Consider the following 17,482-nt stretch of genomic DNA (forward strand, 5'->3'; position numbering starts at 1 on the left):
GTTTCAGGAAACTGCGACCTTAGCATGTTTCTTGCTAAGGTGGCAGCAATTTCCCATCATCTGGAGGAGAATTCCCACTCTTTAGAGTCTGTCTTTAGTTCACTGATTTACAGGCTATTTTTCATGTTATTTAGTCAGTCATGACTTCTCATTAGCTTACTTCCATTGAAACAATTCTGATAGTAACTGAGACAATTTAAAACAGTTGCTTGCTAATCACAAAAGTCACGAGTCTCTGCCCACTAGAAAAGGTGTCAGAAAGAGATGCAGAGACAGCAAGCAGCTTCCTTCTCTCCCTCAAGAGGGATGTTTCTTCTTAAAGACTTGTTATCCCATGCTTTCATTCAGGGAACCGTAATATCTGAGAGTGGCTTGCTCTTCAAACTATTTCTGCAGAGCTTCAGAACTGAACACTCTTCAAATGCCAGGAGCACTGGTAGTAGTGCTGGGAACAGCCAGATGATAACAAAAGCATATGGAGGATTTTTGCTTGGTTTTCTTTCTTATTTTCTACAGAATGTTTTCATTAGCAAATGATGACAACAGAAAATGAGATGCTCCTCAGATGACTAACTTTCTGAAACCCTAACAGTAATATGAGGGCTACAGCCCATCCAGAGCCCAGACTTGTCAGTATTTGCCTTGAAGACAGTAAGTAAACTGAGGGCCTAGAAGCTGCAAGAGCTTAGGAAAAAAACAGGCTCCCAGCCAGCACACCCAGTGGGCTCGTATCACAGCTCTCAGGCTTTCTGGGGAGGACCAAAGCATTCTATATCTTTAGAGACCTATTTTAAAACAGGATAGCATTTTTCTGTGCTTAATTCCATAATTAAGAAAGCTAAGTACCAGAAAAATGTGCTACTTTTCATCATATGGACTTTTAGACTGCACAGTGAAAAAAATATCAGCTCATACTACCAAACACAACATGATATGGTTGTTTTAAAATATTTCATTCCTTTTTATGCCAAAAACCCCTACCTTGCATTGTTCAGTCCCCATATAAAACCAATTCAGCTTTGAGCATTACTTCCTTCGTTTCAAGAAGTTATTGATTCTACTCAAAAGACCTTTTGCAATGGGTACAGTGTTACTGTCCTTCCATCTGCTTCTGGTAGGTCAAGATGACAGAAAACAAACTATCTGCTCCTGTATATTTAGTGACTCCATGGTGGAAAAATATTTATCTTATGAAACTTTGGGCTCCTAAATATTTCAAGAATGTCAAGCAGCTATGATTCTGGAAGAAGATTTTTGATTGAGTCAAAACGACTTGAGCGTTGAGTTGTTTTTGTTTTTTTTCCACTGAAGCCATATGGAAGAAAGGGTATTAAATGACTAAAGGTATTACTGTGTTATTCAAAGAAGTGGCCTGATTTGCCAAAATAAGCCTCATTGTGTGTACACCATAAGGCTGTTAAAATCTAGGCATTGTCCAATAGAAAACAATGCCACTAAGACTTTTTTCTTTTTTGAGATCTGAGAAGAAACTATTTTTAAGTAACAAGCAGCTCTCTAAATATTCCTTAAACTTATTAAAGTTTCAAATAGGAAAGCAAAGTACTTGGCACATTTCAGCGGCAGTAAAAATGGTGATAGTTCCATGTGGGAAGACGGAACTCAGTTGTGGAAATGAGCTGCAAATGAAGTTGATTTTTTTTAGACCGTATCTTCAGAACACAAAAAAGATTTGGAGTTCAAGAGAGTCTGATCTTAATGAAACAAAGCAGTGTATCTGTCTCATCTGGTGAAGATGACACGGTTTATACTGTTTAGATAGACAGAAGGCCTGAAGAAAGGCAAACTGATTGAAACTTCACTATACCCACAGCTAAGATATGTTGTCTTTCAGAAAGACCAAGATATCTCACACTTTTATAGCTCCATCTTCTCTGTATTCTCAGATCAGGTAGTTGTAAGGAGCAATAAGATCTTCTGAAGTTGTTTCTTCTCCAGCCTGAAAAAGCACACGAGCTTTCCACTGGCTCATCACTTTACCCAAGGCTCCATTGACTCAAAACACACCTTTGCACAGAACATAGCCTTAAGGCAGGGCATCTCATATTGTCATCTTGTTAGCACCTTAAGGTCTTGTGTACACAACTGGGGGTTAAGGAGTTGCATCACATTTGTTACAGTAAGAAAGGATGAGTGGGCCAGACATGCTGAGCTTTCTTAGGCTTGCCCCTTTGGTGAAAGAATCCTGAAGTTATGATTTGCTGTCACTCTTTTCAAATATGCCTGCACTATAGTAATTCCAGGGAAGGAATAATACCTTTTCATTAAAGATCAAGGGGAATGCATACATGGGCAAATGGAAAAGTTTCCATAGAACCGATTTCAGTGCTGTTGAAATATTATTTAAATGGTTTTACTTGATTATTAACCGTATTATTGAGTCATTATTAATTCTACTAGTTATAAATTAAAATCTTTAATGTGAACTATTTATCTAATAACCTATTAAACTGATCCTAGAAAGCTAGACATTTCTATGTGTTTTGAAATTAATAAACAAACGAATCTTTGCAAATCTGTACTTTCATGTACATATGAAAATTTGCAATTCTTGATACAAAACTCACATAATGTATCATCTTACTCACTTTCAACTTACCTCCTCCACATTTCTTGAATTTTGTTTCACTGGATTTGACTTAGACTGCACACCGTGCAATGTTTATATGATAATATTAATGTATCATTTAAAAATGCACAGTTTCAAATATGTCACTAAACAAACAGAAACTTTATCATTAAAAAAAATTCTCATTCTTTAAAAAAAAAAAAAAATCTGATAAAAAATACCCTAGGACACATACATGTACAACTGCAATTTCAATCAGAAAACAGTGTAATTTAATAGTGCAGTGTCCAATGACTCACATGTAACTACCTGTCATTATATATCATGATGACCAAGCCTTGTTCTCAACTTCACTCATTATACCCTGTAGCTGTTCAAACCACAGACTGCTTGACATTCCACTTTACGATATCCTGAGGTTTTAGCTGGTATTTGCCTCTTATTTGCAAAGGCATGGTAATTATTAGCTTAGTAAGTGCCTATAGCAAAACTTTGTAAAAAACAAAACAAAACAAAAAAGAATGTTTCACAGATTGACTTAATAACATCTCATAGGTATTTTTTACTCAGTTTTACAAGTTCAGCTGAAAATCTCCAGTCTTTAGACCATCTGCATGCAGTCAAAGATAACTAATGGAAGAAAGAGCTCTGTAACACCCCCAACACCTCCCAAAGTATACTAAAAAAAAAACAAAACAACAAACCAACCCTCCCAACCCCCCCAAAACTAAACCTCAAACTCTGAAGTTCTTGTTTACAACAGATTCTCTTAAGGTAAATATTTCTATCTGGTGTTTTAAGTTAATTCATCCGAGGAAAACTTTGATCTGCAACTTTATTTCTTCAAGCTAGAAATGTGGTACTAATTGCTTACCTGACTCACACGCAAATGTCTTTGACGTCTCATCATGAAAGATAATTGCCACTGCATGCTTCTTTGTCTCTCGAGGCAGTCTAGTTATGTTTTTGATATTGTGCAGCTCGGTTACCTTAAAATGAAGAAAAGCATTTAAGGCCAACACATAAATAGTACAAATAAAAACATTAACACAACTACTCAATTTTTACTATAATCTCCCTCCCCCCAGGTAACATGCCTTTTAATTTATAAAAAAAACATAAACAGGCAGAGTCTGAAGCTGCAGAACCTTCTGTCAAATGTAACATATTAAAAAGTGAAAGATCTACTTCTCTAATAAAGTTCTACTTGGAGACATAGTTATTACAATGACATTTAGACAGGTTTGTGATTATTCTGTAATATATTTTTCAATTATTTATTTGTACAACTTTGATCAGTTTCAGAATCTGCATCAAATAAGTTACCTAATATAGGAACATTGGTGTTTTATTGGTTAAGGGAAGTAACTTAATTATGCCAATTAGTATCACTACATTTGTAAGGTTGCGTCTGATTCTGTCACTATGCACCACCGAAAAGAGCCTGTCTCTGTCTTTTCTAAACTGCTCAGATATAGAGAATACACTCAATAATGAGTATACAGTGAATAAACCTTCTCATCTGCAGGCTTAACAGTCTCAGCACTCAACTTTTCCTCACAGGAAAGATCCTCCAGTCACCTCATCATCTTTGTGACCCTTCACTGCACTCTTTCCAGTATGTCCATCTGCCTCTTGTACTGGGGAGCCCAGTGCTGAACCCAGCACTGCAAGGTGTGGCCTCACGAGTGCTGACTAGAGATGGATCACCTCCCTTGACGTGCTGGCAACACTTCTCCTAATACAGCCCAGGATACCACTAGCTTCCTTTGTGGGAAGAGCATATTGCTGGCCCATGTACATCAAACCCTTTCCAAGCTGAAGTAGTTTTAGTTTTACCTGTTGGGCAAGTCAACAGGTTGACAGAAAAAAAAAAATTCCACCAGTTAACATCTCAGAAATTTTAGTTGACAGTAAAAATGAGAGGGACCAACTAACAAATAAGCCCCTCAGTATTTCTACTGTTTATCTAATTTTTAATATCAAATAGAGATATGAATATTTTCTTTCATGTTTCTCTTTTGAAACTGTACAGTATGTTTCCCTTCAGAATCAGACCAGAAAGAGGCAACAGTAATGATACCATGAAAGTCCATCTTCCCACTGATATAGTGAACTGAAGTTAATCAAATTCCAAAATCTGGGTTTGATGCTGATGAAGCATGAGTCATTTCTCTACTTGCTGAACATTTGCAATTAATGAATAAACACCTGAGAGTTTATATTATTTTGTATGAAGGAAAAACGAACTTTGCCTTGGCAACCAGACTGTTTTTTCTCAGTGATTTTTAAAAGTGTGGTTTAATTTGTTATTGTTGTTTTTAATAAATAAATAATCCTTTTTAAAGGGGAAAAAAAGTGTCAAAGCTACTGAAAAGACAAAAAAAAAACCCAAAACCTACAAAAGTTGTAACTCCTTCGACACAATTTTGCCCATCTCTTTGCAAACCTCAAGAAGGTTTTAAACACCAATCAAATTTAAAATGTATCAAAAAAGAAGCCCCTTTTTTATGAGTAGTGCATTAGACAAAACTACTTTTTTAAGCAATGAATCTTATACCAAAATTTGCTCCCTGTGCTATCATAACAGACTTGTTGACAAAATAGTGTAGTTAGTGAAAATATTGCTGTTCTTCACAACAACATAAAGTCTGGAACTATCTAGAGAATTTGCAACTGGAAAAATTTAATTTAATACATGCAAGAGTCTTACCTAGACTTCCTACAAAAAAAGAAGGAAATATTCCCATCGTGGGATTATACTTTGTCTAAAACTTTGGTACTATTAAAACCAACCCAACCCAACAAAAACTTTGAAAATCGGTTTTCTTATTTCCCTGTATTTGTATCCTTCTAGAACAAAATTAATTTCACAACAAATAAAATACCTGTTCAGTGAGTAATCTTGCAAACAGATTTCTTGCCTACCCTTATTCTTTATGATTTCTTCCAGTAGGGTAAATAGATCACAGAATCTCAGAATTGTTAGGGTTAGAGGGTACCTCTGGAGACCATCTCGTCTAACCCCAAGGCAATCCAACCCCAAGGTGGCCAAGGCAGGGCCACCTAGAGTAGCTTACACAGGAACTCATTCAGGTGGATTTTGAATGTCTCCAGAGAGGGAAACTCAACAATCTCCCTGGGCAGCCTGTTCCAGTGCTCTGCTACTCTCAATGTAAAGTTCTTTCACATGTTGAAACCTTGTGTGTTTAAGTTTATGGCCACTACTCCTTGTCCTGTCTCTGGACAGTACTAAGTAGAGTCTGGCACCATCCTCCTGACACCCACCTTTGAGATCCTTTTGTGTTAAACTAATATTATGCAGTTTAAAAATTTTCACTAAAACACTAGAATGTTAACTTAGATATTTATTTTTTTATCTACTAGATATTGGTGCTACCATTTAGTGCAGTAGTCCATATGGTGCTTAGCATGGTACACGTTAGGGACTTTTAGTGCCTGGTCCGTTTCTCAGTTCTCCTACTCCTCATCAATAATTCCTGCCTCATATGTCCATCACTCAGCAGCCCACATACACGTTTCCTTGCTTTTTTTTTTTTTTTTCTTCTACTTGGTTTCTTGATTTTTCTTTTTCTGTATCAGTCCCCAACATAATTTTAATTGTTTATAGAATAACAAATAGTTGAACACTAATTGAAGAATATACGTAGAATAACTACTTATATGTAACAAACTTTCCTTTGCCAAGCTTCGTTGATTCCACCTTTTTCCACATCTAACAGCTTCCTTCTTTCTTGGGGAGGTTGGGGGTTACATAGCTATATCAGAAACATCCAACGCCTTTACTTCTGGTTAATATTTGATGAAAGGACATGACTCTGAAGGGCTACAAGGTAGAACTGGTAAAGGCAGCATCTCATTCCTGCAAAATTAAACTAGAGTAGGCACCTGAGTCTCAAGGCTACCCATCAGTGATGGTTTCTGGAACTTGGTTCCTCTCACAGGTAGGAATTTGGATCCCCACAAAGGTTTCACATCAGCACAGCTGAAAAGAAATGCACTTGATCTGCACACAGTTTTTGGGGGTGAGTCTCAGATTGTTCACCAAAATCCAAAACTTCTTTACAAAGGCATATCAAACAATGACTAAAATAGAAAAGACCCTATAGTTAGTTTTCTGATGCTGCTGCTTCAGAGCACTTAAGAACCATCCAAACAGCACTTCAAGTAATGCAATGCACTTCCTCTCATCCTCATTGTTTTTCCTAATCTTGGTCTGCAGATAAGCATAAAACTCTAATTTGTTTTGTGTTGGTATAACATCTCATCTAAAAGGAGCATCACTTTAGGAGTGTCTACTTGTTTTAAGTTAATTTTATACAGAAATAATAAAACAAATAATCATCAACATCTTCTAAGTTCTGTCTAGACATATTTGAGTGGATCAACCATTTATAAAAAAGAAAAAGAAAGGAAAGAAAAGCTGTCTGCTTCTCTATGACTATTTTTAAAAAGTTTCAACATTTCTTTCAAAAGAAAACAAATAAATACAACATAGAGCTATGCATCAACCTTAAGAGCAAGAGAAAAAGCTGGAAAGGACTCTTCTGAAGGAATGAACAGTTAACAGAGCTTTAGTGCAAAAAAATTACTAACATAAGGTAGTCTGCGGTGGCCGGTAGCAAATACACTAAATCCAAGCAAGATGCACAGAGATAGGCTGATGATCAAAGAATTTATTCAGGATTGTTATAAGGAAAATAAAACCTCCAAACTGTAAACCCAGCCTTTGAACTGGATAGTCACCTCTGGCTAGCCAGAAGATATCAGATGATAGATTGCTAGTAACAAACTTCCGGTCTCTCCAAAAATGCTGTAGCCCTAGACATTTCAGAACTCTCCCACACTGGCTATAACAAATCCTCCATGTTAAGAACTTATTTTCACATAGGAAAAACACCCACATTTTTTTGTCTGGGAGTCTCTAACACATATTACAGCAATCTATAGCCTTCTTATTCAAAGTTCACTTGGTACATTGGTAAACTTCAGGAAATAATTGCAGGACAACATTTTCATTATGGTAGCAAAATATTTTATATGACAAAATAGTCACTGTCAACACAATTTAAGATACTTACCCTTTAAAATGTTTGGGAATTTTTGTTGGTTTTTGCTTTTCTTTTTGGCATTCTTAACTATTACAACAACGTGGTTGGTGACAGCCAGCATGGCTTCGTTAAGGGGAAATCCTGCCTGACCAATTTGGTGGCCTTCTATGATGGGGCTACGGAACTGATGGACAGGGGAAGAGAAGTTGAAGTCATCTACCTGGACTTGTGCAGGACACTGGACACTGTCCCGCATGACATCCTTGTCTCTAAATCGGAGAGACATCAAATTGATAGATGGACCACCTGGTGGATAAAGAACTGGCTGGATGGCCGCATGCAAAGAGTTGTGGTCAATGGTTCAATGTCCAGCTGGAGACCAGTAACGAATGGTGTCCCTCAGGGATCTGTGTTGAGATCAGTCTTGTTCAACATCTTTGATGCTGACATGGACAGTGGGATTGAGTGTGCCCTCAGCAAGTTTGCCGATGACACCAAGCTGTGTGGTTCGGTTGATACACTGGAGGGAAGGAATGCCATCCAGAGAGACCTTGACACGCTTGTGAGGTGGGCTGATGCCAACCTCATGAAGTTTAACCATGACAAGTACAAGGTCCTACACCTGGGTCAGAGCAATCCCAGACACAGCTACAGGATGGGCGGAAAAGAGATTCAAAGCAGCCCTGCGGAGAAGGACTTGGAGGTGTTGGTTGATGAGAAAATGAACGTGAGTCAGCAGTGTGCACTCACAGCCCAGAAAGCCAACTGTATCCTGGGCTGCATCAAAAGGAGGGTGACCAGCAGGTTGAAGGAGGTGATCCTGCCCCTCCACTCTGCTCTTGTGAGACCTTACCTGGAGTATTGTGTGCAGTTCTGGTGTCCTCAACATAAAAAGGACACGGAACTGTTGGAACAAGTCCAGAGGAGGGTCATGAGGATGATCGGGGGACTGGAGCACCTCCTGTATGAAGATAGGCTGACAAAGTTTGGGCTGTTGAGCCTGGAGAAGAGAAGGCTGTGTGGAGACCTCACAGCAGCCTTCCAGTATCGGAAGGGGGCTATAGGGATGCTGAGGAGGGACTCTTCACTAGGTACTATAGTGATAGGACAAGGGGTAACGAGTTAAAACTTAAACAGGGGAAGTTTAGACTGGATATAAGGAAGAAGTTATTTCCTGTAAGGGTGGTGAGGCACTGGAATGGGTTGCCCAAGGAAGCTGTGAATGCTCCATCCGTGGTGGTGTTCAAGGCCAGGCTGGACAGAGCCTGGGGTGACATGGTTTGGTGTGATGTGTCCCTGCCCATGGCTGGGGTTTGGAACTAGATGACCTTAATGTCCTTTCCAACCCTAACTATTCTGTGATTCTGTGATTACATTCTCAGATGTGAAACGCTATGAAATTATAAAGCACACTTAACTTACATAAAGGCTCAGATTGACTGGGATCTTGCTTCTTAACAGTCAATGTAATTAGTCATTTTTCTAATTACTTTGGAACTACATTTAGCATTTTTAGTAGTTTAAGAATTTTAGGGACAATTCAGTATGCATTTTCTCTTGTGTACATCATGCTTCATCACTGACATACACCAGACATTTATTTGCTTACTGTACTATAAATCTGTTCTAATCAGGGAGCTGAACATCTAGGATCTGCACTGGCCACTTCCGGGTAACGTGGGCATGTAAATACTATATGTATATAACACATCTAGGGCTCTGGTGCTCAAACTGTAAGTTTAAAATGATTGGATAACTCTTCCACAGTTATAAGAAAAAAATCTTCTAAATCACATATTACGTCTGTTATCACTACAAAAATATAACTCCACAGTACACAGGAAAGGAGGTCCGAAAAAGATAAAACCCCACAGAAACTATACATAAAATCTCAAGTGCTCCATTCTGAGTTCTATCCTGCCTGAATTGTTCCAAACGCATGCCTCCCATATGAAACTGTGAGGCAAATGATTCTGTGGTTCCATCTACTGAAGTTATCTCAACTGTGCAGAGTCCTGGAAATTGCTTGGGCAGAGGAAAAGGTCTGAATTTGCATAAATGGATTTCTGTTTTGAATTGAGCACTATCTTCCTGTCATTTAATTTCTATCTAGCAAAAATAAAAAGGAGAAGAGTGCTACAGAATGTAATTGCTCATCATCTTATTACTTAATAATGGCCCACATACTACCATCTGTTGTGTAATACCACGCAAGCAGTAATGTAACAGCAAAAGCCAACACAGTGGCGAGGAGCAGGAACTCTAGTGAGTGATGCCCAGACAGCAGAGAACTACCTCAAACCAGAAACATCATGGATGTTTCTGATAAGAGAGGGATATAAGAAGCAAGAGCTATGCTAACTATCATAGCAAGAAAAGGGCAAAGGAGGCATCAATATGCTGGCTGAATGCTGCTGGAAAAGGAGAAAATGAGATGCTGGTACATTGCAGATGAAAGGAGTACAGAGAGGAGGACCTCGAAGAAACAAAACCTCTCCCTTCAGCTCAGTTTTCAGCCGTGGTATCTGCAGTTAACGGCAGCTCTTTTTACATGGCTAAATCCAATTACCACAGAGTACAAGCTTTGGTACAGCTTCAATCAGAGCTGAATGGGATTTTGGCTCGTAAAAAAAAGGCAGCATGCTGCCTGAAAAACATAGACCTTTGGTACTGGGGAAATGGCTACATCAACAGAAGCACTGATGGTAAATCATGGGAAGTGGGTTTTCTTCTTTGTCCAGCACTCACTAGATCATACCTACAATACTATGTCCAGTTTTGGGACCCCAGCACAACCAATAAACCAGAGCAAATTCAGCAGAGGGCCCCAGGACTGCCAAAGCTGGACCACCTACCCTGTGGGGAGAGGTTGAGGGACGGTGGCTGCTCCAGCCTGCAGCAGGGAGCACTTTGAGGGCACCTAACAGCAGCCCTTGCCCTCCCCTTGCCTGCAGGGAGGTTATCAAGGAGAGAGACAGGCTCTTCACAGCTGTGCCTGGTGAAAGGAAGAGTGACAACAGGCATAAACCGAGAAACGAGACGTTCAGGTTGCATAGGAGAAGCAAGCCCAGCAGTGGGACAGGCCACCCAGAGACGTGATGCAGTCTCTGCCCCTGGAGGTTTCAGAGACTGAACTCTTGGGATAAAGTTGCACAGCCATGTCTGACCTCAGAGCTGGCTCTACTGTGAGCAGGAGTTGGACAAGATACTTCTTGAGGTCAATTAACATATGAATTAACCTGTGAATCTAGGAAAGTGATGCTAACAGATCTGTAAGGCTATTAGAACCTTTATAGGTTTGGGAAAAACGATATGAGATGAGGCATTCAGACTATTTAAATTGAAATACGTTTTCCTGACTTCAGCATATTCTGCATAACAACACACATGGCAATCAACAAGAGGGAGGAGCTGGAGAGGGACTCTTCATCAGGGACTATAGTGATAGGAAAAGGGGTAATGGTTTTAAACTTAAAAAGGGGAAGTTCAGGTCAGATATAAGGAAGAAGTTCTTTACTGTGAGGGTGGTGAAGCACTGGAACAGGTTGCCCAAAGAAGTGGTAAATGCTCAATCTCTGACTGTGTTCAAGGCCAGGTTGGACAGAGCGTTGGGAGATGGTCTAGAGTGAAGTGTCCTTGTCCATGGCAGGGGTTTGGAACTTCATGATCTTAAGATCCTTTCCAACCCTAACCGTTCTTTTATTCATTCTGTGACTAGGGATGCAAATGACAGAAAAATAAGACAAGGTGAAAATGTTCTGAGAGGCAGAAGAAAAAAAACATACTTATTTCATGAAAGAATAGCAAAATTTAAAACACAATATTACAAGAAGAACATAATAAGGAAGAAGAGAAATCTCAAGATCAGAAAAGTGAAAGAACATATAAAAGCAAAACCAATTCACAAAGAAAACAGAAGAGTTTTTCCCATCTCTGCATGCAGATTTATCCTTGGAAGATGAGTTGTTATGGTAACAACACTCTCCAGGAATTTTGCCAAGAAGTGGCGTATCAACTTCCACATTATGCCTCTGGGGCAGTTCTCCAGCTGCTATTTCAGAAGAATAAGTGTTTAAGAAACTGCTACCAAGTAAATGTTCATTCCTGTAAGCACTAAATGAAAACTACACCTATAACAGCACAAATAATTTTACCTGTCCTAAAACAGGTGACAGAATGAATTTATGTATTAAAAGTCATTCGGACTACATATAAAGCAGTGATGTCAGGGCAAGAAAGTGAAGTCTGATATGAAAAAATACCCATAGGTCTGATAGTAGAGGGATATTGAAAAGTATCTTCTTTCCCCCAGATAAAACTGAGATTAAAAAAAAAAAAAAAAGGTAAACATGAAAATGTTTCAATTTTTCAGCATTTTTGGAGAATACAGATTTAAACTGAACATAAAATAAAATAACATCTTTTAATTTCCACTTTTTAATGAGCACTTACCACATAAGCAGTTACAAACTCTTTACTTTGTCTCAATGAAATCTAAAAAAATCAAGGATGGAAACCAAATTTACTTCACTACCTTTTGTTATGCTTTTTTAAATGCTATATTGTTTCACAGTGTTTGTAAATTAAAATTAGCAGGGCAGAACAAGCATATTAAGTAATACCAGCTACCTTTAATAGGCAAAGAAGTAGGAGTTTTGCCAAGCCAAGTTACTTTACTTCCTCTCAGACTGTGATGCTGTGATACTGCCAGGATTGAACTGCTGCCTAATCCATAATATCAAATAGCCTACTGGGATCATTCTGGTTTTGGCTGTTAGCCTGGTGTTTTAAAGGAATAGTTCGAATCTGATCTGTTCATGTGTATATGGATCTCTTCCCTTTTCAAACATTTTAATTAGGATTTTCAAATACATACTGAGAAAGAAATGCCTTTATACTTCAAAGGGTATTTTTATAGAGTAATTCATAATACAAAAATCACAGTCCTCCCCCAATCTCATTTCCTTACTGTCCTAAAGAATCTTTGAAATATATTTTCTAATCTGACCTTTCATTTTGATGTGCAAGCTGAATACCAGACTACTGTGTTAGTATAACATTAAAATACAGGGGGGAAAAAAACACCTTCTGTAAAAGTGAGTGTTGACAAAAAATTTAAATAACTAATGCCTTAACGTTAAAAGAACGCTCTAATTTGAAACTCAGGTTCACACTTGAAAAATAACACCACGCTAGAGAGAAGGCAGAGAGGGAAGATGATTCACAACTGAAATAAAGTAAGTTTCCCAATTATGTTTCCAAGTTTCAGCTAGAATTAAGATACTTTCAATATCAAACTTCCTGATAGAGTTACTAGGTATGCAAACAGTAACACTGTGAAACAAAATGGGGCATTTCATTACTGTAGTCTAATTATCCAAGTACAGCAATAAGACAATGCTTCAGAATGAACCTGTAAATGAATTAGATCATTAGATGAGTTTTAATAGCCTTATGAGGCTACTAAAATATATTGGACAGTTAGAAACTGTTTTCATTTTTAAAAGTTTTCACTTGTAACATTCTCAAAGTACATGACTATTTCCAGATCTTTCGTAGTTTCTGCTCAAAGGTATTGTTTAATTAAAAGGAATATGTTATTGGTCTTTGAATGAAAAGAAAAGGAGAAATGTACTTGTCAAAAAATGCCTTTAAATTTTCCTCTTGGTTTACTTAAATTGGCTAACTTGCAATAATTCCCAAAGTTATCTTGTTGGATAAGGTCAGTCAAAAAAAAAGTGTTTATTAACACAGACTACATTTCAAAACAAATTACAAGCGAAGTCATGCTTACAAAATATAACTTTGCTAAATGCAGTAGGAGATAGGCATGTAATTCTTCCCATTAAACTGCGAGGTATAACCCTAACTAAGCAATCCCTCACTGCATTGACAAACGGTCAGGAGTGCTAAAGGATACAAGTAACCATAGGCTTTCAATGCACATAAATTATTTTGGCTGTATGTATACTGTACATTATGCCAGTGGCTGAACACTAGGTTTAACTTCCCTTCTTATCCCTTTCAAACTGTGAAAGCTTTCAGCTCAGGCTGTAGCACCCTTCAGCCCAACCTTGATACCATGGGGAAGCTTTGGGTCAAATTTAAGTGGGAAAGGCTGGCTTAACTTCCCTTTTACCAATCATGGGAGAAAAAAAATCATGGTTGAGAGGCATCTCATGATCCAGGTTTTAAGGACCTCTCTGATGCTGGGCATTTCTGAATGCTATTCAGAAAAAGAGAAATTACTTTAGCCAGGAAAGGAGAAGGGACATCATCATCATCATTTTTGCCCTCACTGTTTCTGGCTCTTGCTTGCTGCCAAAGGTGAGGAAACTACACACAAGCAGAGGACTCAGTTGGGTGCTCTGCCCCATTGCTGCCTGTGGACAACAGCAAGTGGTACAAGCCCATGACCGTACATATAAAAGCGCAACCACTGACATATCCACTAGCTTAATTTTGTTTTGTTTTTAGAAAGGATTAAAATGATAAATATAAACCCACCACAAAAAAACTTCACCCCCATTGATTTTTACAGAGTGTAAATATGCCTCAGTGTCTTTAAAAAATAATCCCCATCTCAATTCAACAATGCCAAAACTTGTATTTTGATGCTATTCTGAAATATAAACATATATATTAGAGGCATTTTAGAAATTCTGAAGGAAGTATTAAGAGCACCAGATTGCCTATGAAGTTCTTGATGCTCCTTAAAAAAGATGCACAAACTAGATGCAAAAATACCAGATGTAGAAAGAAAATTTAAAATTAAACTAAACTCAGCACATGCCTGTACATGTGTGGGTATTTACATGTACTCAAAGTGGTCCAGAGGTCTTCAGGAGAAAAAAGTGAAAAAGAGAAAACTCCAATAGGGAGAAATGAAGAAAAATTAATAAAAAATTAAAATAAAATAATAAAATAAAATGGCAGGAAATTGAAAAAGATGAAAATGAAAGATTCTGAACAGAAATGCAACAGTTTTTAGGATTTTTTTTTTAAAGAAGTAGTTCTAAATTTTTTACAAACTTTATGAAATGTTTTAATTTTATTTGCTACTAAAATTAACTGAAATTTGTTAGATGATAATTTGAAAATTCTTTTAGCTTAATTGCCACTGGGGAAAAATTATTTTTGAATATCTATTATGACAATTACATGCAGCTACATTTTCAAGTCTAATGCATTTTTAATAACCTTCATCAGCCAGTGATTTGAATTTCAAATTTTTTTCTATGAAGTAAAAATTAGATAGCTTTCTGCCAATTTTCATAATAAATTGCTCTTTATTTATGTTGCAAAGCCTCCTTTACTATAAGCAAATCAAAACCTTACAAGAAATTTAGCCCTCCTAAGACTTATTATATTTCATCTCCCTTTATTAAAAGAAAGTAAATTGCAGTGCCAAAACTGTCTGCCCTCCCTCATATACCATAACCTGCTGTTTGTACCTGCTTCCTTTTACAGCTATTGCATAAGGGACCATGCCTCTTGCCATTTCCACATCAAAATGTAAACATTTCCCAACAACACAGACATGTAATTCATAGAGCTTCAAGGGAAAATGTTGTTATTAAGAAAAAAAAAATCTTCACATAACATTTCTTTCTTAGTGTTATACACAGCAGGCAAATAATTAGGTGTTTAACTTTCATCAAGAACTTTTATTATTTATGTAGTATATCTACCTTCTACACTTGAGTAGTGAAAGTGGACACACAGTATTGCAAAAGAATAATAAATGCAGAGTCAAGTGCTGAAGGCTAGGAAAGGAAGTCTTAAATATTACTTTGACTCCTAGTTCTGTAAGTTTACTCCACCATTTTCCTGTTATCTGTGTGGCAGTGGGCCCGTGTTTTTTATCGATGGCATTTTCCTACTCCATGTTAAGACAAATAAATACCTTTACGTTTCTTGGCACCTCTTCTAAACATATTATGATATACATTGCCTTAATTATATGATCATATTTGATTTTTCATAATGGTTTTTAACCTCAGTCAGAATAAATGTTAAATACAATTCTGTTGAATAGAGGCTTTATAAATTATGTTTTATTCTCATAACTTCATTGTTTTTCTGACTTAATCGTACACTGATTATACTTTGGTTTCTCTCATGGTTTTTCCATAATGGCCATCACACAAGTATATTTCATACAGGTGGTTTAACAAATGCCAATTTCCTTTTACACCTTCCTCACTTCTGAAAGGTGTGGATTATTTTGACAAGAAAGGACCAAACAAATTGTATGATAAAAGCAAATGAAAACAAAAAATGTCATTTAAACTTTTGATCTTAATTTGAGATATTCAGGATTCAGCTTTTCAACAACACTTGCATTAAGAAGAGCAGCTTAGTGCAAATCTCCATTGCAGAATCCAGCTGTTTTATAACCTAGCTTAATTGTTATTCTGATCTTCCGCCAAGGACCAGTGGATATATCCTGCAGAGACCTTATTTCCAGTCTCTCTTCTTGTACCTATCCGGCAGCTTCATCTGGGTACCTGGTACTGAAACCCTTGCTTCCAAACACAGGGTCTTCTTCTCTCAGAACTTGCCACTCCTGGGAAACGTCCGAGAAGTGCATATCTCTCAGCTGCCCACAACAATAATGTTGTGCTATTAGAGAGCAATTTGCTTTGGTGTAAAAAGCTGAACAACCCCTCTTGCTTTTTCTTAATGTGAATCTGTGCTGCTGCACTGATTCTCTTTGCAACAAATATAACTGAGCTGAAGAGACAAACCATACCCATACTTTTTGCTTCCTGGTCCACCTCCTTTTCATTGGCAGATTCTTATTTCTGCACCAGTCTCCAAGATTTCGTGCAAAGTCAATTAAAATAGATTTATTTACCCTTAGTAATATACATTTTCTTTACCATTTTCCCACGCCATTCTTCCCTTTAGCATTCCTCATATCAATTCTTTGAACAGCCAGCTTTGAACTGCATGAAGCTCTTGGTGTTTCTCTCAGATATCTAATTGATAAGGTGCTCTTATAGGTTGCCAGAGCATTTATTCCTTTACTTAGCTTCCACATTCTAATATTCGGTCTACTTCTTCTCTAAGCTTTAATTCAGCGATTTTCCTTTCCATGTTACCTACACATCAAAGTATATACATACAGAGAATGGCTCCATGATCTCATCTCAAACACCTGACCCCAAACTGGTCTTCAGAAATGACAAGCAGCTATTAGAGTGAATGTCAGGCTTTAGCCTTGAAAGAAATTGAGGGAACATATTCATTACTCAAGAGAGAAAATTATCTGAATGTTCATCATATATGAAGCTTTACAGATGACATGAGACATTTTAGATGCCAAAGTCAGAAGTGCTTCTAACAAATATGCACAAAACATGGGAGTGCAAAGGTTTTAAACTTTGCCAAAAGGTGGACAGATTTTCATGGCAAAACCAGAATATACATAACTTGACATAGAGACCATTGTGTTCTCTACTAACACCAGAACTTTTCAAAGAAATAGCTCTCTTCAGACTGGTTTAAGAGACATTAGGAGGATTAAGTATATATTTTTTTATCACTAGAAATAACTGAAATACACTCAAGAGAGGGCAAAAGCAGTTTGATAAAATAGGCGCAACACAGGGGTATATCAAGAGCTTATAGAAACTTCAGTGACAGATACTTCATAGTTCATAGAAAGGCCTAGGTTGGAAGGGACCCCTGGAGATCATCTGTTCCAACCCTGACAGCAGAGCCTTTGATTAGGTTACACAGGACCCTGCCAAGCCAGATCTTCAGGTCTTCAAGATTTCCTTAAGCTAGGAAATACTGACATCTCTGGTCAGCCTGC

At 37.6% G+C, this 17,482-nt stretch overlaps 1 protein-coding gene across 1 annotated transcript in view; it reads right to left on the reverse strand.

Annotated features, from left to right (window-relative positions):
* DOK6 (docking protein 6) overlaps positions 1 to 17,482 on the reverse strand; it is a 236,443-nt gene that overhangs the window by 125,965 nt on the left and 92,996 nt on the right. The window contains exon 3 of the mRNA XM_057414770.1: positions 3,462 to 3,576. Within this exon, the coding sequence (XP_057270753.1) occupies positions 3,462 to 3,576 (115 nt within the window). The remainder of the gene's footprint in view (positions 1 to 3,461; positions 3,577 to 17,482) is intronic.

The sequence above is a fragment of the Pezoporus wallicus genome, unplaced genomic scaffold (assembly GCF_028554395.1).
Source record: "Pezoporus wallicus isolate ANWC-B61680 ecotype Strahan unplaced genomic scaffold, APGP_CSIRO_Pwel_v1 contig_2, whole genome shotgun sequence".
In the NCBI taxonomy this organism is placed as follows: Eukaryota; Metazoa; Chordata; class Aves; order Psittaciformes; family Psittacidae; genus Pezoporus; species Pezoporus wallicus.